At 36.9% G+C, this 24923-nt stretch overlaps 1 protein-coding gene across 9 annotated transcripts in view; it reads right to left on the bottom strand.

Annotated features, from left to right (window-relative positions):
- slc12a5a (solute carrier family 12 member 5a) overlaps window positions 1–24923 on the bottom strand; it is a gene marked incomplete at its 5' end in the record, with an annotated part of 157337 nt that overhangs the window by 9112 nt on the left and 123302 nt on the right. For 7 of the 9 annotated variants that reach the window (XR_013799441.1, XR_013799442.1, XR_013799444.1 and 4 more), the window contains 15 exons: window positions 27–196; window positions 3037–3232; window positions 3351–3519; window positions 4372–4476; window positions 4963–5082; window positions 5157–5255; window positions 5965–6083; window positions 8669–8843; window positions 9252–9309; window positions 10402–10500; window positions 11318–11485; window positions 12726–12937; window positions 13788–14035; window positions 19444–19574; window positions 20021–20075. Coding sequence is in view for 3 of the 9 variants with exons in the window: in XM_079627176.1 (XP_079483302.1) it covers window positions 27–196; window positions 3037–3232; window positions 3351–3519; window positions 4372–4476; window positions 4963–5082; window positions 5157–5255; window positions 5965–6083; window positions 8669–8843; window positions 9252–9309; window positions 10402–10500; window positions 11318–11485; window positions 12726–12937; window positions 13788–14035; window positions 19444–19574; window positions 20021–20075 (2124 nt within the window). The remainder of the gene's footprint in view (window positions 1–26; window positions 197–3036; window positions 3233–3350; window positions 3520–4371; window positions 4477–4962; window positions 5083–5156; window positions 5256–5964; window positions 6084–8668; window positions 8844–9251; window positions 9310–10401; window positions 10501–11317; window positions 11486–12725; window positions 12938–13787; window positions 14036–19443; window positions 19575–20020; window positions 20076–24923) is intronic. The other 2 variants (XR_013799443.1, XR_013799445.1) reach the window with 1 other exon arrangement.

The raw sequence follows: 24923 nt of genomic DNA, 5'->3' as shown, positions 1-24923 counted from the left end.
ATGCATGATTGTGATGAAGACTGTACCTTGTGCTGGCGGAGGAGGAAGGGCAGCAGCATCAGCATCCCTCCATCATGAACGATCCACCAGACGTCGATGTGACCCTCCGTGAAGCGCTCTCCGTTCGATGGGAAGGCCGAGATGTTCTTGGGCACCAGCAGGGCTTTACTGGCAGCGGTGGTTTCTCTCACCAGCTCTGTGACGAAGACACTTTTATATTTATTATTGACACTTAAGCATATATTCTTTTTTACTGATGTGAGTCTTTTGTTTTTAGGCGTTTCATTCATTTGAAGCTGTTTTTGCTGTGATGTCAGACTTATTCATTTGTTATGCATAATCTGAGCGTTCGTTTTTATGTCTGTGAAGTTCCAAAAACAAACAGAAAATTAAGCACTTATTATAAAAAAATATTGAATATTATGTAGTAAAATATATTTAATGAAATGTGTGAAATTGTATTTAATTCAATGGATATGCAGACTAATTTAACATCATTGATCAAGAGTAAACAGAAAAGTTATTTAATGGAAAAAGATGAATAGCAATTAGCCCTATGAAGAGATATTTTTAAGAAAGTAAAAAATGTTAATTGGTATTTTTTTTTTAATATAATTTTTTCATTGACTTCCTTTGAAAGAATAACTATTATAATTGTAAGATTAACTAAATATATATATATAAATATAAATATATAAATATATATATATATATATATAAATCGATTTAATATTAATAATAATAATATAAAATCGATTTAATTTTTATAAATATATGTACTATAACTGAATAATATAATTAAAATAATAACTGCACCTAAACATTAAATGTAACAAACATTTGTATATTTAAATATATTATTATATACAAATATATATATATATATATATATATATATAAATATGTTTATATTTATAAATATATGTATATTGTAAGAATCACTAAATAACAATTAAAATAATAACTGTACTTAAAATATAGCATATGTAAATATAATACAACGTAAATAAATAAGATACAACAAATATATGTACCGGTAAATATAATACTTTTTTACTTATATAAAATTTTCTGGCTGAATCTTTAGTAAAATGTTCAACATCTGGAATATATCAGCTGATTATGAACCGTTTCTTCTAACACTTGTATTCAGCAGAACACTATTTCTGTAAGTATTGTAGGATCTGTCCCGAGTGAACTCGTCTGTGGTGTCAGACGTGAAGCTGCACCTCTGTCTGCTCTCGCAATAACACCGAACAGACACACACACAGATGATGTCATGAGTTTAACACACTTGCCACAGCGCAAACCAGTGAGCTGAAGCCTTGCACACTGAGTACATTCACAATGCCGGAGGAAAATGATACTGCTCAGTTATGATTGATCTGTCAACTTTGTCTCAGATGTGTTTCCTTAAATAGTTTAGGAAGAATACAAATGAGTCTGTCACACAGTAACAGAAGATTTTATGATAAATCTTTGAGTTCATATTCAGATCTCTGACTTTTGATTGCAGACTTTGTTCTCTTGGCAAATCTGAGCACAGATTGAGAAGAACTCTCTCTCTCTCTCTCTCTCCAAAGTCGCCATTTACTATCCTTTTAATTGTATTGATGTTTTAGGGTGTGTTCACACTTGTTCACATTGGCATTTTAACACCGAACCTAAAGGCATAAGGATATGTTCACAACCTGATTGGTCGTCTTTTTATAATGTATATTTTGTGATAGAACTTATTGAACATCCAAAACAATGCTGTGTTCTGGGATAAATGCGCTCGCTGTGTGTGTGTGTATCTACATATGATGGTGTTCTGACCAGCTGAGAACTGACAGCTTATAAAGTGTGTAAAAACAGCATCAGGAATTGCTCCGTCACACACACACACACACACACACACACACACACACACACACACACACACACACACACACACACACACACACACACACACACACACACACACACACACACACACACACACACACACACACACACACACACACACACACACACACACAGCATCTTGTCACATCATGTCCTGTTTTTGGTTCGTTTACATGTCTTTGGTCCGTGTTGTGTTCATATTTCATTCGAACCGCACCAGAGTTGTTATGAAGCGGAGCGAGACTCATATTTTCAGCTGGTTTAGTGCACACAGGGTTCAGATAGCAGCATTCACACTTATTCAACTGAAGCGCACTAACAGAGCAATCGCACCAGGGTTTGTTTTAATGCAACCAAACATGCCGAGTGTGAACACACACTAAGATAAACGATTGAGCATGTCATTTGTGATTCTTCCTTCCTTGTAATAGGAAGAAATTGTGCTTAATTGGACGCTTAATTATATTGTAGAAACATATTATATTATATTATATTTCATGAACTATAATTAATTTTATTGCATTTAAATCTTTTTTATATTTAATTCACAGGTAATGGTGCTTCTGCCCCTCTCCAATGAAGTTTCTGTTGTGGACCATATGATGGTCTTCTGATAACTCATGAAGCGCCAACGCTATCTCACGACCAATTCGTACGAATTTGTACGAGTGATTAAAAGGTGGCTAATTCGTACGAATTTGTACGACCTCACTCGTACGAATTTGTACGATTTGTCTAAACCCACGTGACGGTTGGGTTTAGGGGCGGGGTCAGGGGTAGGTCATTCGTATGAATTCATACGATTTTGGCAAATCGTAAAATATGTACGTTTTAGCAAAAAACGTACAAATTCGTACGAGTGAGGTCGTATGAATTGGTACGAATTAGCCACCTCGTAAAATTCGTACGAATTGCCGTGAGATCGGGTTGGAAGCGCTTATAAAGTATGTAAAAACAGCGTCAGGAATCCCTCCGTCTCTCAAACACACACACACACACACACACACACACACACACACACACACACACACACACACACACACACACACACACACACACCTGCAGTGAGGAGACTGGTCCTGTACTGAACTGTGATGAGCAACATCGCCACTATGACGAGAAAGAACAATGGTGCTTCTGCCCCTCACCAATGAAGTTTCTCCAGCTCTGGTGATCCTCGGCCTGTTTCCAGTTGCGTGGCCAGCTGGCCAGAACGGTGTTGTGTTGAAGACCACCCAACCCTCCGGCCTGGACCAAGTGTGATGTGGCGTCCCTCTTGTTGGAGGAGATAACCACCTGACAGAAACCCTTCACCTTCTCCGTCTCCATCAGCTTCCTCATAGACTGTGAGACATAGACAAGAAGAACATTAACCCTGATTCTAACATGCCTATGGTGTCCAGACATGCTGTCTCAGTGAGTGTGTGTGTGTGTGTGTGTGTGTGTGCTTGTCTGTCGTCACCTGTTCAGCCTGCTGGCCCTGAGGAAGGTTGTCCAGGTACTTTCCCTCCAGCGCTGTGCCCACGATGGTCAGACCCTTCCCAGCCTTCAGCTGACTGGTCAGAGACAGCAGACGAGGCTGGTCCACATGCAGCTCCGAGTCCATGCTGACCAGCACCAATATCTGAGGTCTGAGGAGATCGAGAGGAAGGAGAACTTAAAACATGTTTCTCAGACTACACTGATCAAGAATAACTAGAAGAATTCTTGAATGGTGTCAACATTTTAAAAAGATCAATTGTGCAATAACACCAATAACATAATTAAAATAACAACTGCACTTAAAATGTAGCATGCATAGTGTAACTATTTATATTATTTTGACTCCATCACTGATCAAAAATAACTTGAAGAATTCTTGAATGGTGGTCAAAAATGTTAAAAAGATAAATTGTGTTCAATAACACCAATAACATCATTTAAATAACAACTATACTTAAAATGTAGCATGCATACTGTATATATAACTGTAACTATTTAATATAACTTTATATTTATAAATATATGTATACGGACATATAGAGAATAGTATAACTGAATAATATAATTAAATAATTACTGAAAATATATTTAAAATATACTTATATTTATAAATATATCTTTATTGTAAGAATAACAATTATATAGCTATAAATCTATAAATAAATCTATAATTAATAATAAAACAACATTTAAAATAACATGAATTTTATAAATATATATATATAAAATATATATAAACACACACATATATTATATAAACAAACTTTTATGTTATGCCATTAATTGTGATTAACTGATTTGATTATATATACTGTATTTAAATATATTATTCTAAATATTAATTAATATATATAAACATTAATATATAAATAAAAAGATATGCCTAATAGGAATACATATTCGCGCCAACAATGCGCCTGAACACACCTCGTTTTCAGACTAGCAGCCCATGTAAATATATATATCTATTAATATAAATCTATAAATATGAATGCACTCACCTCCAGTTCTTGGTGTGCGGCGGTCCCTCTTCCAACCTCATGAGGGCGAAGCGAGCCGCACTGAGAGACAGACCTCTGATTCCATCACCCCATTCCTTTTCAGCCCTGTACACACACACACACACACACACACACACACACACACACACACACACACACACACACACACACACACACACACACACACACACATTGACTGCAAAAATAGCAAATTTCTATAAACTACGACACATGCATAATCATACATACAACCTATATAGGTAAAAGCGCTATATAAATGAAGGTGACTTGACTACTATTTAAAATGTGCATTGTTCTGTTTTTAAGTGTACAGTGCAGTAAGTATTCAGTACTCAGACTCCATAATCCTGCCGCCGATTTGCCCCTCCTCTTTAATTTCCGGCGACAGACTCGGGTCAGTGTTCGGCTTGACCCAAAGGAAAGGCATCAAACTAATCAAATCCCGGAGCAGATTTCAGCTGTTCTTGGCCCGGGCGGATTATGAGGGATCTATAAATCCTGACAGGTCAAACCCCTAAAACTCAACTCTAATCCATCTCCCCCCCCGACTCCGGGTCACGATCCACTTACCCTCGGAACTCGATATACTTGTAGATGCAGCTGGCGATCACCATGGCAACGATGGCGTAGTACCAAGAACAGATGAACATGAGCGAGAGACACAGACTCATGCCGAGGAAGGAAAGAGTCCTGTCGGAGAACAGGAGGGCAAACGTTAGTGTACAAACACAAGTAAAGCCGCAGTAAACGGGTCTGAAGCTCACCAGTGGTAGAACTTGAACCGTGGTCTCCAGTTGGGCGTTCGGAGTAGAGTTTGAACAGCGCAGGCCAGATTCACAAACATGTAGCACATGAGGAAGAACCTGCACGAGAACAACAACACACACACATCAAGTACAGCCGTGCCAAAAAGGGTCCGGCGTCTTAAAATGTCTGAACGTGATTGTTTTAGACATGAGAATATTGAACTAAATATCAGTTATTTAAAAAAAGGTACAGACTTTCCAAGCAAAAAACTAAAAAAGGGACAAAAATAAGTTTAAAATAGAAAAAATAAAACGTAATGATGAAACGAAGACAGTCAGTAAGTATTGTTTGCTTGTGTTTAGTGGATCATATTGATTTTTCACAATAACTAAACTATTAAAATACATTTTTGTTAATGTTATTTGAAATAAAGCTGAAATATTGTTATTTTCATATTATTTTTATACTACTATTATAGTATTTATTAACATTTTGAATTACCTTTTATATTTTTAATTTTAGTTTTAGTTTGTTTCAGTAATTATGTTAAGCGCCTGTCACATTTATTATTATTATTATTTATGCTATTTAGCATTCATTTGTTTTTATTCCAGTGTTAGTCATTTTAGTTATTTGCCGAGGCAACATTTCTAAAAAAAAATTTGTTTTGGTTACACTATATTTTAATGTGTCATTTGTTTTTAAATTGTATTATCTAATGCATTGATATTCAGAAATGTTAAATATGACTCAAGTGTGCAAACACTTCCTGGTTGTGCTGTATATATGGCAGTGCATGTGTGTTGGTGAGCGTGAGCCTCTTACATGGAGAGGATCGGAGCGACGTTATCCAGGGAAGCGATGAGAATCCCACTCTCACAGATACAAGCGGTCAGGAGCAGTGCCCAGGTGGGCTCGCCGTTTGCTTTTCCGTGACCGAACACCTGCAACACACACACACACACACACACACACACACACACACACACACACACACACACACACACGACAGATAAACACAAGGCTAGAATAATCTGTAATGTGACTGTGACTCTCAGGGCCCTATTTTAACGATTTAAGCGCATGTTTTAAAGCGCAGGGCGCAAGTTCACTCAGGTGGTCCGAATCCACTTTTGCTAGTTTAACAACGCCTGCTAGTTTCACAACGGCTGCTAGTTTAACGAAATGTGCTGTGCTAGCCTGGCTCCGTCCTCCTACATACTTCCGCTCAATTTTCATTTTCCTGGGCTTGCGGTATATTCTTGGGTTTTCTCCGATAATTTTTTTACCGGTCCAATCAGCGAACAGAGGGAGTGTCTGAGAACGATGACGTTGAGGTTGTGCGCTAGTTTGAGTTGACATACGTCACGAGACTCACGACCAAACGTCAGCGATTGGTTATGGGAGATCCAGAGTGGCTCTGGCCAGATCCAAGCTTCCTTGGCGTTAACTTCCAGACTCTCTGTACAAATGAAATGTACGAAATGTACAAATGAAATGTACTGTGTTTAATAAGCAGCAGAGTGTACGCGCGTTGTGGACCCGCCAATGGGCGCACATTAATAATGCGCTCTTTAAAGCTACACTGTGTAGGAATTACTCCCATCTAGCGGTGAAATTGTATATGACTACCAACTGAATATTACTTTCTAGCCCCTCCCACTCCGAGGGCGTTTAAACTCCTACGGTGGCCGTATTATTTCAAATCTGCCGGGCGTCGCGAGTAATCTCCCCTCGCATTCGTCACAGTGCCACTGAGTGTAAAAACACGAAAGGCGAAGCTTGAATTTCCAGGTATGTCCCTCTTTGGCTAATGTATTTTCAAGATGGAAGCGCAACATGGCTTCCACCATTCGAGCAGCTCACCCGTATGAATTATAAATGGCAGATTCTACACTTATGGGAATACTTGATTCGTTGGTAGAAGTAATTATACATTAATGAGAACAAAGTGTTTTTTTACTAAGAATCAACTTAAAAAATGACACAGTGTAGCTTTAACCCTCTGCGGACTGAGCCCTTTTTGGTCCGTTTTCTCTATTTTTACATTTGGGCTTATAAACCATATGTAATGGAGACTGAACACCATGTGTTTGGTATCTATGGATTCAGAAGACCCTAAGCTAACATAAGCATGCATGTAATGTGTTTATAAAGGAAGTATGAGTGAAAAATGTACAATAAACTAGAGAATTTCAAAAACGAAAAATTCGATTTTTGTCATTTATTACTGAAAATCACACCTCACACAACAATAGTGAACAGTTTTTGAACAAAAAATATATTTTCAAACCCTTTGCTTGACAGACATATGTAATTGTTTGCGGTCTGTAATACTCCGCTCCGTTCGCTCTCTGTCTCCTTCTCCACTCGACGCTGTTAGTACATAGCTGTCCTTACTATGGTACAATGCCTTGCAAGGCTACAGAGTCCTCTGGTTAGCTAGAATACGTCATGGTAACCTTCCTCTGATTGGGTAAGAAAAATATTGCTCCCAGCGGCAATTTTTCCTTTGTCGTTGCGCGTGGAATCTGCCTAACAACATTGATTTCATTGGCCTTTTTACACAGTGGTATTACGCAACAATGAAGTGTGTATATATATACAAACTGGATACCACTGTTTTCAGCGGAATCTGAGGAAGACGGCAAAAAAGACCCCACCTCTCTATCATTAATAGTTTTTAAGATAATTACACATTTGTAAAAGTATGTAATTTTGGGTGGTACCGCCCAATACGTCCCCAGAGCGTTAAATAACAAAAAAAATACTGTGCCAATGACTTTAGAGCAGGGTTCAGTTGGTCAATGGCGCAGTCTATTAGCCTGGCTAACGCCAGACCCAATTCTCATTGAGACTTGGGTCTGGGAACCACATGTGCATTTTCTCGTATTTGAGGCGTGGTTTACGAATGCCCGGCGCCGTTTATTGGGTGCTAAGAATGTCTATCAAATGCGCCTGTACGTAGCTCATAGCAAATCGTTTCCATTATACCAGATGACGTATGTAGAGCGACAGAAATTAGACAAGGAAGAAGACGATGGGTAAGATATTTTTGTGTAAACAATGACGTTCAGCGACTATTGCCGTTTGTGCAGGATAAACATGAGGGTCGAAGGTATATATGGATATAAACAAACTGCTTAGTTGTGTCGCATAGATGTCGTCATCGTCTTGCTGCTCCCTCCCCGTTCTGTGATTGGTTCCCTAGATGAGGCGAAAATCTGGTCCATGGTATCCAGACTGCCTTTCAGCGTGAATAAAATCGCGCTGCGCAAAGGCAGTATGGGGAAACCCAGGCTAGCAGTCTATTTCTGTTGCCTCAAAATACCAACAATCTGAACACACCTCGTTTTCAGACTAGCAGCCCGTGGGCACACAAATGGGCGCAAATGCATTTGCTATTTAAACAACGTGGCGCAGGACGTGAAAATGATAACTGCGTCGGGCTGAAACTAGCAAAAAACACTTGCGTCGCCCTTTTGCATTGCGCCGGGTGTAAGACAGGGCCCTCAGTGTGTGTCCTCACCCTGAGAAACGGCACGATGCCGTCGCGTGCGATGGCCTGTAGGAGACGAGGAGCGCCCGTCAGGCTCTGAAGACCCGCACCACAGGTGGAGAAGAAGGAGCCGATGACGATGACCCAGGGCGAAGGCCACGCCAGTGTCCCGATCACCAGATTACCCCTGACGGCCTCACCAAACCTGAGATACAGTCAGCAGTTCCAATGATCAACAGTGACATTTATACTGTTACAAAAGATTATATTTTTAAATCAATGCTGTTCTTTTGTTTCCACAACAATCATAAATGTTTCATGATCAGCAAATCATCATATTATACCGATTACTGAAGGATCATGTGACACTGAAGACTGGAGTAATGATGCTGAAAATTCAGCTTTGATCACAGGAATAAATTACATTTTTACTATATACTCAACATAGAATTATAAATCAAAATAATATTTCACAATATTACAGATTTTCCTGTATTTTTGATCAAATAAATGCTGCCGCCTTTTAAGAGCATTACACAATATTACCATGTATCTTCTCACGCACTAAATCACATGACATATTTATAAGTTAAGCAGAGTGTGAATGACATACTTATCCCTCAGCACCGATCCCTCGATGCATGCGCCGAACAGCACCACGCTGGACATGTCTGGACGCCTCGGTTAAAGAACAACTGCAGAAGATTTGGTTTTTGGACAAATATGAACTCTATCAGCTTGTTTTGTGTGTTTATAAACACATCATAGCCATATTCCAGGAGGACGATGTCAAGATGCATCAGGCTCAGAATGTAAAAAAGAATGGTTGGGAGGATCATGAAGAATAATTTTCACATATGTATTGGCACAGATCTTAAATTCAATGAATTCTTTGGGATGTGCTGGAGGAGATTTTACAGAGAGCTGGACTCTTGCATTGGCAATACGAGATCTTGACCAAAAACTGATGCACCTCTTGATGGAAATATCATCACAACATTTATTTCCATCAAGAGGTGCATACATATTTGATGAATTTTGACATTGTCAATCCTCGAATATGGCTATGATGTGTCTTCCTACATGATTGTTTAAGAAATGAAAAGCTACACACTCCATCAATTATGGTTAGAAGAACTAACATGCTAGAAACATAATAATCACTGCAATAATAATCCAATCATAGACTCTCAAAGTCCCTCTGTGGTGAAAATCAAGTTTTTAATGTTGTTTATGTGTCTATGTGGTGTTTTTAATACGCTTTAAGACAAACCATGTGTAAGTTCATAAGTCGACAGCATTGCTGAGTATTGTCTGCTTAAAACTGCAGTGAACCAAAGACAGTCTCAAAAACACGGTTTGAAATCGCTGGTGTTTCTGACGTCACACACTACCTTGTAACCAATCAGATCAACGTGTGATCGTCAACCAGTGGATCTCTGAGTGAGGGAGTGGGTGGAGGCGGGGCTCATTTGCATATTCATAGAACCACGTATACTAAATAAAGCAAGGGTGTCGAGTTACATTCAAGCTATTTTAAGGCATGAATATTTTTTTTCAAGGAAAAAACTTTTAAATATGTAATTTCGGTGATCAGAGATGAGTTTGAAGGGATACAATTATTGACTACAGGGGAACTTTAAGCCTATTTTAATCTAAACAGCAACTTTTTTGGGCCGGACAGTGTATCATAGGATGTGATGTCAGACTGTGTCCACCAGGTGGAGCGCTGTGTGTGTGTGTGTTCGTGTCTGAGAAGATACAGATGATGGAGGTGGTGGTGATGGCCAGGATGGTGCCGATGGGAATGGACTTCTGGGCATCCTGCAAATCACCAGACCGGTTTGATCCAGCCATGATACCTGTCCAAAACAAGACAGATCATACAGTACAAATACTATATCCAGTAATCCCCCATACTTCTATTTGTGGTATTTTGGAGATTTGACTTGTATTGACTTGTCAAAACGTTGACTTTTCGTATCACAGTGACACTTTACAATAACATTAGTTAATGCTAGGGCTGTCAAAAGATTAATCGTGATTAATCACATCCAAAATAAAAGTTTGTGTTTACATAATATATGTGTGTATACTGTGTAGAATTATTATGTATAAATACACACACATTCATGTATATATTTAAGGAATATTTGCATTTATATACTGTATATACATTTATATAATTTATATTATATATAAATATTTTATATATAAATATAACCAATTTTTCTTAAATATATACATGATTGTGTGTGTTTTTATATATATAAATAATTATACACAGTACACACACATATATTATGTAAACACAAACTTTTATTTTGGATGCGATTAATCTTTTGACAGCCCTAGTTAATGCATTAAGAAACAATGAGCAATACATTTGTTACAGTATTTATTCATCTTTGTTAATGTTAGTTAATAAAAATAAAAAGTTAGCACAGGTTCATTAAATAATATTAACAGATCCAACTTTTGATTTTAATAATGTATTAGTAGATGTTGAAATTAATATAAATTAGGATTAATAAATGCTTCAGAAGTAATTTTCATTGTTAGTTCATGTTAACTAATGGAACCTTATTGGAAAGTGTTGCCGGACATTCTTGTAAATTCAGATCTACAAGGTTAATTTTCATAATCATAAATGACGATCAGGCTGTGGAGAAGACTGACCTGTGACGGAGGGGAAGTAGATGCCCACCAGCATGGTGAAGAAGGAAGTGACATCAGCCAGCACGTAACGGTTCGTGTTGGTCGGGACGGAGTCGGGCTCCACCACAGCCGTTATTCCCTCCTTCTCAATGAACTGAGCCTTATCCATATAATTCCCAAAGAGGTTCTCTGGAGGAGAAAAAGGAAAGAGAGAGAATATGAGATATTGTTTTCATCATTAGTATTAGGGGCTTTGTTCAAATCACTAACCCTGAATATCAGAAATAATAACAGTGATGGTTAGCATACACAGTTAATTAAGTTTGTAGTTGAAAAATTAAAACATTTTATTTTAATATCCTTCACTTGCTCCAGACTCCAGCACAAAAAGCTCATAGATAAAAGTAACTATCTTCTGTAGGAACACTAGCGTTCAAAAGCTTGGGGACGGCAAGAGTTTTATGTTTTTGAACGAGTCTCTTCTGTTCACCAAGGCTGCATTTATTTGATCAAACATACTGTAAAAAAAACTGTAAAATATTATTACAATTTAAATTATTTAAAAAAATAACTGTTTTCTATGTGAATATATTTTGAAATGTAATTTATTCCTGTGATCAAAGCTGGATTTTCAGCATCATTACTCCAGTCTTCAGTGTCACATGATCCTTCAGAAATCAGTATAATATGAAGATTTGATGATCAAGAAACATTTCTGATTATTATCAGTGTTGAAAACGGTTGAGCTGTCATGTTTTTTTTCAGAATTCTTTGATGTATAGAAAGTAAAAAATAAATACAAAATAATAATAATAAAAAAATAATAATATATATATATATATATATATATATATATATATATATATATATATATATATATATATATATATATATAATGTATTATATATAAGTTGATTATGTGCTAATTTTATCTAATATTTGATGTTTTTTAAAATGTAGATTTAACATGATAACTCACATGATGTTTGTTGACATGACATGGTTAGATTCAGAAAATATCATATATGAAGTTGGGTGTCCACCTCGAGACAATCACCATAATAACAAAACCATTATATTTAAAAATATGGTATTAATCGTATATAATAAAATATAATTTATGATCACTGCTGTAAATCTATATTAAATTATTATGGAATCTCCCTCAATGCTTTCAGAATCTTTACTTTTTAAAATAATTTTATTTCTGTATTTTTTAAATATATTTTTTAATAAACATTTTAATGACAGTATATTGAACAAAATCTATTCTTTTATTCATAAGAATAAACAGAAAGTAGTACAAACTTTGCTAAAGTGATTGTTTTGAACAAGTATTAACTTCAGTATTTGTCTCAATACTGTGTGCCTTTCTCTGTGCACGGTTCTGATGATATTTGTGATGATGTGATTGTGTGTCTGTGTTTACCGCGTAGGGTGCCACTCATCACTCCTGGGATGCCCTGTATTTCCGTGATGTTGTTGCTGCTGAAGTAGCCGTCGCAGGTCGCGTTCAAGAACTCGGAGTCGCAGAAAAGCCGCCAGAGTTTGGTGGTGACCGTGACGTTTTCTCTCTCGATGACCTTCGCGCACACATCGAAACCTTTCCAAACCAGAGTCCGGTTCCCCAGCACACACACACTGTGGAAATCAATTACATTTTTCAATTTTAAAACAAAAACGTTTCACACAGAAATTGCTTGTACATTTAACTCAAAATGAAAAGAAAGGCACGTCCCACATTGAGTTAAACGTGAAATTCTGAAGTAGAAATACTGAAATATGATTTTTTTGTAAATTATACTCCAATAATCTGTAAATTTATATCTTTTTTTTTTTTTTTTTTACAGTGCACCAGGGTTATTATTGTTAACTATAACTAAAACTATTAAAAAATATATTTTTATAAACTAAAATATAAATACTAGTTGAAAAACTTAAAATAAAAATTTAAAATGTTGCCTGGGCAATAAACAAACAGTTGAAACCCTAAAATTATTAACTGGAAATAAATAAAAACTTAAACTAAAACTGAAACTGAAATAAAAATAAATGAAACCTAAATAACATATATATATTAAAATAATAATAATAATAATAAAATGACAATCACATTTAAAAAAAAAATTATCTAAAATTAACATGACAACTAAAAACGCAAAAATTTAAATATGAATAAAACTAGGCTACACTGTAAAAAATGTTTTTGGTTTAACTTAAAAAAGCAAGTTACCTTGTTGCCTTACATTTTTGAGTTTGTTGTAGGCCTAATTATAAATTTTTAGTTAATACAATAAAGAAGAATGGTTTAATAAACAGAAACTCAAAATAGTGTTATCTTCACACATTAGTCATCAAAGTTGATTTGACAAAAGATAAAAAGTTGTGATAACAAATCATGAAAATATTTTTTTACAGTGTATAAAATAACACTGCTGTTTCTGGCATGCGTCTGTCCCTGATATGACTGTAATATTCACGAGGCACATACGGGAAGATGGGAGGGTCGAAGGCGGTCTTGATCACTCCAGCGTAGACGGCGAGGATTGAACAGATGACACAGGCGAGGAAGACGAGCGCCAGCTTGTTCACGTACTTCACTCCTACAAACACCACCAGGGCCATGAAGCTCAGCACTAGCGTCCCGTACACACGCATGTTGTTCAGCATGGCGGCCTCGGCCTCGGCTCCCTCCAGACCCTCCATCTTGAAGATTGCCCCTTGTGGAACAATGTACACCTGAGAGAGACGGAAATGCATAAATGCTAATCAAAAAGAAGATGATACTTGCCAGTCAATGTTCTGAGATAAACACAACTTTCCTCTACTATGAGATATGAGGAAAAGAGAATGGAAAAGTTTTGTGAGAGAATGATAAATTATTGCAATATACTTTTTCCTCAACTTTTTTTTTTCATCACCATGTCCCCTTATGGACTGGATAGACTGGAAATCATTTATTAAAGATCGCCCCTTGTGGAACAATGTATACCTGAGAGAAAAAAAGGTGCAAAGAGCAAAAATGCATAAACGCTAATCAAAAATAAGATGATTCTTATTAAATTCCTCACTTTATGGACTTAATCTTACATTTTCTTAATCTTACGTTTATGGATGACCTGCTGTCCTCATCATTTCATTAAACTGGCTCTCTCAGAATAAATTAGCCATACAATGGCTTTCTTCATTTTCTAAATGATAAACGGGTGTTTAGCCTAAAGCAACAAAAAATTTAATATCATGTATTTTTCAGCTAATAACATCTGAACCATGTCCATGCGCCGTATGCCATTATAAATAATTTCATGTATCGTTTTTCCTCTAGTTTTCCTAACAAAACTGGTTCAGAGCATCTTCCTTTTTTGAGTCAACACACTGTAAAGAATGTGGCTGCGATTAGTTTTAACAACTTACAATTTGTTGAGATAACTTAAATATCCAACTTGACTAAACTAAACTAAAGTTAACTAAACTTAATATTTTAAGTCAAACATGAACACATACTTTTTAAAGTTCACTCTTAGAAGAAAAGGTTCTATATAGAACCTTAAAAGGTTCTATAGGTGCTTCGTATTTGGAACCCCTAAAATGTTCTATATACAGAACCCTTTTTAAGGGTTTTTAAGAACCAAAAGGGTTCTTTCTTGTCATTATAGAACCTTTTTAGAATACAAGGTTCTTTGGAGTTGAGTAAAGAACCCTATGGTTCTATATAGAACCCCAATGAACCCTTTTTTTCTAAGAGTGTAGAACCTTTTAGGGGTTCCAAATACGTAGCGCCTATAGAACCTTTTAAGGTTCTATATAGAACCTTTTCTACTAAGAGTGTTGAAACAATGTTGGATATTAAGTTGTGATAAAAAAAATATTTTTTTACAGTGATAATGGATAATGTTTGACATCTATCTTTCTAACAAAATTGATGATGATAGATAGACTTAGCTTATTTTATAAGGCTAATGTTTATAAAAGTTGGCACACCATGGCTCCAAAAATGTGAAAAATGTAATGGTAGACTCGCACATAACGTTTCCAGCTCTTCATAAGCCTAATGTTTACAATAGAAACAGTCAAATATAATACAGGAACAAGATTGAGGAAGGTTAAAGGTCAGAAAATGAGTGTACGAATGATAAAAACATCCCCCATCAAAACGGTTACACAAGATAAATCTAAAAAGATTCCCAGGATAGCAAAAGGGACAAAAGCAGGAGAGATGAGAGAGATTCACAATGACACGGGCGGTAAAACAGGCGAGCGTGAGCTCAGTTCTACGAGCGCTAATTGAACCAGTCAAGCATGGAATTAATACTGCAAATGGGCCGCCATTAGTCCTTATTAGAGGCCTGACCTAAATTATATTTAAAGCCGTAAACTTTTGGGTGCATATGCTCTGTTTTACGCCTCTGAGCACAATATATTGCATTGTTCATTAAACTATTTCATATGTTTACCCTTATAAGAACGATACAAATGAGTAATTATTGAGAGTCTTACGAAATCTCTCAAAAGCATGACCGGGTCATTATTCTCATCCAAGAAGAAAGATTTATATTTAATTGCATTTTGCTTACAGAAACAATTTGAGGGGGAAATATGCCAACGTCAATTGTCATGACATAATATGATAATGCAAAAACAACAATAACAACAACATCATTTTATAAGATTTGCCCATTTATTGCCATTAAATAAATGCAGGGACACTACTGGAAAACTGGAGTTTTACAGCCTTTGTTTGTTAAAACAATATATTAATTATATTTAGAGTTTTAGAAACACACACACATATCAACAACAAAATAGTAAAAAAAATATAATAAAAATAATAATAATATATATATATAATTATATATATATATATATATATATATATATATATATTATAAATATATAAGTAGAATATAATTATAAAATATATTTCATAAATCACTCTTTTTTTGGGAGGAAATATGACCCGGACATGATCTTGACCGATTCCTATAATTATGTATTAACATGTTTTTATGTTATTTATTATGTAAACTATTTTTTTATGTTTCAGAATAATCTGTGATTCATATTACAATTAAATGAAACATTTTTATTTTATCTTTTTTTTTTTTGTCAACAGTCCCTTGTGGATTCTGCTTACAGCGTTATCTGCATATAGGAAGTGACGGCACTGCAAATAAGCTTTGTTAAATTGATGAAACACACACACACACACACACAGTCTCTATGGTGATCTGTTCATTTTACTAATATCTGTCGGGTTATAGAAAACAGTTTTATTCGGCTCGCTTCAGACGTCTAAGTGTCCTTCTGAACCGTGTCTGGATAAAACACTCTCTGGAATCAGCACGCCGCGGATCTCAAGCACGGAGAAGATTTTCCACGGACAATGGGAGCTAAGCCTGTGTTCCTCTGGAAGAAAGAATTAACCCAGAAGTGAGATATACTCGAGTCCCCGACGAGCAATGTGAAAGAAAATCCACGAGCATCCGAGAACACGTGTTCAAACACGAGACCAGCGAGACTCCGAGGACACGCCAGCGCTCATCAGCCGAGCAATTAAACGCAGAGTCTGCATAATTACTTAATTACTCGCTCCGAGAGGAGGGTGGGAAAGCAGGATGAGAGATAGAGAGATAAAACGAAAGAGTGATGAACAACAACAAATGAAATCAACTTTAAAAATAAAATGTAATGTATGATTTGAGTGTTTGCAAAACTATCTGGTCTTTCGCTGCCAATGATATCCCACAATCCTATTTCATTGGTTGATTTAAAGTATAATTTTGCCTCATGTCCTTCCAACTCCATTCGACTTTATTTCTCTCATGGAGTTAAAAAGAAGAAGTTTAGCAGAATGTCCAGGCTGCACAAAAGAATATAGTGACCGACCGGTGGATGACCAGCTCCCAAAAAGCCCCATAAAAGTAGACCATACAACTTATGCTTTATATTAAAAGTCTTTTGAATGCTATTTTACATCAACATTTCTTTAGTGTGTAATGTTGCTGTAATGTTGCTAAACTTTCACTTTGACACTTCAAAACTTCATAAAGAGATCGTAAAATTAATAATTAGTATGATTTGAGCGGTTTAGTCCAAATTTTCTGAAGAGTCTCGATCGCTTTATATGATGAACAGATTTCATTTAGGCTTTTATTCACATATGAACATTGATCAACTCACACATCAGTTGTAAACGGAAGCTCAAGTGTGTTCACTTAATGTGTGAGAACCAATGAGGTTAATTCTCGTGTTACGCATCACGTTTGAGCTTCAGCAAGAACCAATGAGGTTCATTCTCGTGTTACGCTTCACGTTTGAGCTTCTGTAAGAACCAATGAGGTTCATTCTCGTGTTACGCATCACGTTTGAGCTTCAGTAAGAACCAATGAGGTTCATTCTCGTGTTACGCTTCACGTTTGAGCTTCTGTAAGAACCAATGAGGTTCATTCTCGTGTTACGCATCACGTTTGAGCTTCAGCAAGAACCAATGAGGTTCATTCTCATGTTACGCATCACGTTTGAGCTTCTGCAAGAACCAATGAGGTTTGTTCTTGCGTGTCAAGCAGGTTCGGTTGAGCTTCTGTTTATGTTCGTTGATCAATGTTTCTAAAAGCCTAAACATTGAATAAATGTGAATAAAAGCCTAAATTCAATCTATTCATCATATAAAGCGATCGAGTCTCTTCAGAAAGTTTGGCCTAATTCGCTCAATTAATTTGGATTAGTTTTACAATCTCTTTATTAACTTTTTGAAGCATCAAAATGCGTAGCTGTCAACGAAGGGACAAAAATCTCTCAGATTCATAAAAAAAATCTTAATTTGTGTTCCGAAAATGAACAAAAGTCTTACGGGTTTGGAACGACATGAGGGTGAGTAAATGATAACAGAATTTTTCTCATTCATTTTTGGGTGAACTGTCCCTTTAAATAATTCCTGCCCAATTCATACGCAGAATAAAGGGGCGGGGCCTGGTTGAGTTAGTTAGTAGTGTGTTGAAACTGGCGGTTATGGTAAGGGGCGGGACATTTCACAAACACACTCGAAGTGATTGACCAATCACAACACACTGCTCCAGCCGACCAATCAGAGCACAGTGTGTTTTTCAGAAGGAGGGGCTTTATAGAGACAGGAACTAAACAGAGCGTTACTGACAGACTGGGAAGAGAGGAGCTGCAACAGTGGAGAATAATGAACATTAAAGCAAAGACAAGACTGTGTAAATGGGCATAATGGCTTCTCTTTAAAGGGATACTCCACTTTTTTTGGAAATAGGCTCATTTTACTACTCCCCCAGAGTTAAACAGTTGAGTTTTACCGTTTTCGAATCCATTCAGCCGAACTCCGGGTCTGACGGTACCACTTTTAGCATAGCTTAGCATAGATCATTGATTCTGATGGGTCCAGTAGCATTTCCTTAAAAATGACCAACGAGTTTCAATATTTTTCCTATTTAAAACTTGACTCTTCTGTAGTTAAACCGTAGTTAAGAATCAAGGAACTGTGCGGCCGTACCATGGGTGCAGCAGGCGTAATGATATGACGAAGCACTTGCCGTCAACAAGTTTGTTGGTAGTCGGTGTAACATTACAGTAGAATATACCCTCGACTTACTATCACAGCCCTTTACTACGCACAGAACCATGGCTAATCGCACAGGAAACCTAATTTGCTGCCTAAAAACTACACAAACTTATTCCCGGTCCCGGCCATGTTGGAAGTTACCGAGCTGGGGACTATTTTCAGGTGCTTCGTCATATCATTACGCCTGCTGCACCCATGGTACGGCCGCACAGTTCCTTGATTCTTACGCCTAAATGAGAGTAGTTCCTAGCCATATAGGCTTGGAAAATCGCAACTTTTCATTTTCCGTCGATCTTAGTACACGGTTTAACTACAGAAGAGTCAAGTTTTTAATAGGAAAAATATTGAAACTCGTTGGTAATTTTGAAAGAAATGCTACTGGACCCATCAGAATCAATGATCTATGCTAAGCTATGCTAAAAGTGGTACCGTCAGACCCGGAGTTCGGCTGAATGGATACGAAAACGGTAAAACTCAACTGTTTAACTCGGGGGGAGTTGTAAAATGAGCCTATTTCCAAAAAAAGTGGAGTATCCCTTAAAGACACACAGGTTGTTGATCTCACCAGCAGGATCTCGATGCAGCCCAGGATGTACATGGCTCCAGCGTAGGTGGTGCCCAAGTAGAAGCAGATTCCTACAGCTCCACCAAACTCAGGGCCCAGAGAACGAGAGATCATGTAGTAGGAGCCGCCAGCTGTTAAAAACAGATGCATGATCACACACAAAAAACCCTCTCAGGAAACGATATTATAGGATATTAACAAAGCATTCTGGTGTTGACAGCTCTGAAAAATAGCTCAATACAACCAACAATTACAACTTCCTGTTTCTTGGGAAATATTAAGCATGCTTATCAAGAGGCTTTTAGCACTATGGGATAATAGCAGCCTATCGCTGATGAACAACGGATGGGGAACCAAACCTGGCAATTTCACCTCACCTCTGCTCTCCTCCAATCAGGAGATGAGATCAAGGGGGTCATTAGGACAGGCCACGCTCATCGAATTATGAATACATAAATATAGCTTTGAGGATTTTGCTGTCTGGTCATTGCTCGGAGTTGTTGTTGCTACGGTGACCGCTTCCTGTTTCCAAGGCGACCCACATGCACATGTTAAGCTCGAGCAGGAGTTTGCTTACCTGGCACTACGCCGTTCGTGGCGATGGCACTCATGGAGATAGCAGTGAGCATCGTCTAGAATAAAACACACAGAAGGACAGAGAAGCACTGTTGATTAGTTGACATTAAAATAGATTAAAAAGAACAATAACGCTAGAATGCTACATCAGTATGACAACAACACCAAACAAGGATATGATTCTGATACGACAAAATTATGCAATGCAACATGATTTCTGAAATTTGGACACGATTCAGTGTGATGTGATCTGATTATTAATACATTTCGAGATTGAGTAAAAAAAAGTACAAGAAAAGATTGAGTTGAGATAGTGTCCCCACCTGTAAAAACAAGCATTCTGATTCATGAACAAATGATTCCTATGAACTGGTTCTTTTAAGTGAATCATTCAAAAAGACTCACAGAGGTAAATAGTTTGACTCAGTTTGATGAATCCTTCAATGAATGGTTAATCAACATCTCTGAAGTGCAGTTTATTATTATGGAATAGGAAAGGACGGATAGATATATGATAGACAGATATAGTTAGATAAATAGATAGATAGATGATAGATAGATATGATATAGATAGATAGATAGATAGAGATATAGATAGATTATAGATATATAGATAGATTATAGATAGATAGAGATATATAGATAGATAGATGATAGATAGATAGATAGATAGACAGATGGATGGTTGGATAGATGGATAGACAGACAGATAGAGATATAGATAGAAATATAGATAGATAGATAGATTATAGATAGATAAATAGATAGATGATAGATAGATAGATTATAGATAGATAGATAGATTATAGATAGATAAATAGATAGATAGATGATAGATAGATAGATGATAGATAGTAACACAGGAGTCTTCTGTGAAAGGAGGAAGGTGTATAGTATTGATGGATAGTTGTGTCAGATCCTCTTGTTTAAAGCAATTTAGTAGAACTGAAAGCACCAGAATAAATCTGATCTCGTTAGAAACCTCTTCTGTCTCCTCTACGCTGCGCTGCAATTGTAAAACGTCCAGGAGATTAAAGCCGTCTTTAAATCAGCACCGAACTGTCTCCAAAAATGCAAATGTGTCTATTTAGGAAGAAAAGGGTACGAGCTGATGCTGTCAGACTGAGAGAAAACAGCAGAACCCTGACGCTTCTTTAGAAACTGACACAGAACATACAGACAGAAACAAATGAGTGTTTGAATCGATAGAGAGAGAGAGAGAGAGAGAGAGAGAGAGAGAGAGAGAGAGAGAGAGAGAGAGAGAGAGAGAGAGAGAGAGAGAGAGAGAGAGAGAGAGAGAGAGAGAGACTTCAATAGGTGGAAGAATCATTTTCAGATGAACCTGCTTTTTTTGTTCATCATTATTTGCCTGAAAACATCATTGAATCATTTTAAAATCACTATAACGCACATGGTGTCTCGTGGCTGATTGTTTTATTGAAAATGTGCGAACATACGACATGAGCTGCTCTTCACATTCTTTCATAGCTCTATACTCTTACTGTATGGCAATAATGCTCTCATTTTAGTATTTCTTTAAATGAATTTTAAGAGCAACGAGCAACCTTTGAGCAAAGCATTTCTCGACTGTAGCTGCAGTTCATTAGGCTTTAATCAGTGTATAATCAGCAGTTTTCTTTTTTCTTAACCGAGCCTCATGTGAGATCTGGTCCATTTCCACCCACACAAACACAAGTCCAGTGGCAATTCAGAAACACTCTTCATATCATCACAGAACTTCATATGCTAATCACATGCTGGCTGCAGCTTCTGATTGGACGATGCAGGGCACCGGCTGTCTGAACCAGTTTCCCCAGCCAATCACGCCATCTGCCTTCAGCGGAGTGAGCCAATAATACTGAAGCAGATATCATGACAACCAACCCAAAGATTTAGAGGAGATAACAGTGAATAAAAATAGAATAATGATAGAATAGTGTGATTGAATGTTCAGCATCATTACTGCCTCCAGTCTTCAGTGTCACATGATCCTCCAGAAATCATTCTAATATGATAATTAGCATTTATATATTAAATAGAAATATTTTGTAACATTATAAAATATGTACGGTCACTTTTGATCAATTTGATGCATCCTATTATAAATATAAATATAAAAAATAAAGGATTTATTTCGTCTCCCCCTCCACAAACAAATCTTACTGAGCCCAAACTTTTGAACGCTAGTGTCCATAAGCTCAAATGATTTATTTGTCAGTAAGTATCTTAATTCAAGGTATGCGTCTCCTCACTGTTCCTCAGCAACAGAGTGCCGGCGATATTTGGGCCCCTGGAGAGGATACATTTACATAATCAAATGACACATCAGAAACTGAATTTAATACAGCCAAGCTCAGGAGACAGAAGTAAATGGAGAGGAAAAAGTGCATCTTCTATTTGCACAAAGATCTGATCTCAAGCTCATAACGGCATATTTATAATCAACATTTCTCTTGCTTTGCCTGCCATATTGAAGCTTGAGCAATGCATTCTGGGATTGACTTCTCTGCGAATGATATACGTCACATTCGGCCAATTCGTGTTGTCTCTGATTTAAGTGTTGATTTAATTACATCTACATCACCGAATACACAACACACACACACACACACACACACACAAATGAAAACAATTAATATTCATGTATTAATATATTCCTATGAATAATCAGATTATTCAACAGAATCTTTGCCGGCTGTCTCAACCCATAAATAACCGAAGCGCTGTCTGTCATCCGCCTGTCAATGTTTCTGCGCCTGCCGACTGTTTGAAAGTGTATCGATGCTGTTGTTTGTGTCCTTTAATGATTCATTACTGCATTTCTAATGTCTTCAGTCTGTCTTAGAGAGGCGAGCGTCTCCATCTCTGTGATGTATGAAAGAATCAGCGTTCTCTCCTCCTCTCCATCTGTTGCCATGAGAGACCGAACGCAATGAAAAGCAAGCGATGGGCGTCTGGCAATGAGCTGGTAATTTCAGATGACATTGATAGCGTCTCGCTACTTCTAAATATGATGCATGTATACACTCATTCAAAAACCACAGGCGGGTGTTGAGGTGATGGTGCGGACGGGCAGATAAATCAGACATGCACATTTCCCTCGGAAAGTCATTGAGATGCACCAGTTGAGGACGGGCTGAAGTCATCAAGACGGGGAGATGTTTTCATGCACACCTGCAGAGCGGCTCTCAGAGGCCGGCTTAACCTCGCCGTGAAGGATTCTGGGAGGCCTTCATTATCTTTGAGTGGCTCTGATGATGCCTGTGGCTTTTCACATGATGTGCTTGGATTTTAAATAAGAAAACCTTAGATTTTAATGAATGCATTCAATTAATGTTACTGTCGATTTACCTGCCGTTGCCTTTCATGCCTTTCAGCAAGTTATATCACAGAGTGAATCTCACTAAATCATGTCCCAATGCACCCCAAAATCAAAAGAAGCGGTATCATCATTAACTGAAACTAGTTAAAACATTTTGTTAATTGAAATACAGATTAAAATCACTAACTGAAATAAAAGTAACCCTGAAAATGAAAACTACTTAGAAATGTAAAATGTAAAAAAACAAGAATGGCAAGAAAATTACTAAATAAATAAATTAAAAGTAAAAACCGAAAATATAAAAATAAAACCAAAAATTTTATAAATAAAATTAAAATGAATTTCAAAATATGAATAAAAGAAAGAAACTTATAAAATACTACATTAATTATGTTTTGCATACAAATGAAGCCTAATATAATAAATACCATAAAGATTTTTTGAACTGGCACTTTCATGAAAATTAAGCCCTTTTTAACATTAAATTTGAATTACTGTAATGTAATAACATTGTGAAAATAGCGATTGCATTATTTAATTTGTGATTACATTATTTAAATAATGATTTTATTATTTAATTTGTCATGTACATGTATGTATACATCATGCATTTAATTTAATTTTTTTACTTTCATTTTATGATAATCTAACAAGAGCCTTGAGATTAAAAGTAAAACATCTGTACATCTGCAATGCAAATGTGCTTAGTTGTCATGAAAATAATGCAATGCAAACAAATTCTTAATAGTCCTAAAAATATCTGATCATATTATTGTTTTATCTGCGCTTTCGTATTCTGTGTCATTCAAACATACTGTCAAATTCTTCAAAACAAGGTTTAGAGCAACTAGACAGACACCAGAAAAGAAAGATGGCCTGAAAACGGTCAGCTTATTAGACATGATCAGGAAACACTGCTCATGTCAGCACACGTCGTCTGATGCGGGTCTAAAGCCAGCAGCTTCTCTGTGTTTAGCATCACCTGTTGCTGGACCACATCTAGGCGAGCTGCTTTTAGCTTCAGGGTTTTTGTCTGAAAGCACCTGGATGCTGTTTAAATGGATGCATCGTGCTGCTGACATCTCTGTTTGGTGGATTAAACTCCAACAAGTGACAGAAGAGCTTTTCTACAAACGGCGGGAGAGCTTTTCCTGATGGATCCAAACTGGTAGATGCTGCTTTCTTTACAGGGATGAAAACAAGTGCTGCTTACCATTTTCTTAATAGCATGTGCAACACGATGCATTGCAGCCATACATGCAGATATAACACTAGCAGGTTTCACCATCTGGCATGTTTAATACAGCAAATGGTGTCAAGTTATCATTTCTGAAATAATCGATTTATCTATTTTTCGATTTTAAGCAGGGGGGGGGGAGGGGGGGGGGGAAGTCTCTGATGTCCCCAGAGTGTGTATGTGAAGTTTTAGCTCAAAATACCCCACAGATAATTTTTTATAGCATGTTAAAATTGTCACTTTTTGAGGGTGAGCAACAACGCACCGTTTTTGTGTCTGTCCCTTTAAATGCAAATGAGCTGCTGCTCCCGGCACAGGGGGCGGAGCTACAACGGCTTGTGTCCT

This window comes from Phoxinus phoxinus (genome assembly GCF_949152265.1).
Source record: "Phoxinus phoxinus genome assembly, chromosome: 11".
In the NCBI taxonomy this organism is placed as follows: Eukaryota; Metazoa; Chordata; class Actinopteri; order Cypriniformes; family Leuciscidae; genus Phoxinus; species Phoxinus phoxinus.
This window is presented reverse-complemented; position numbering and strand designations above follow the sequence as displayed.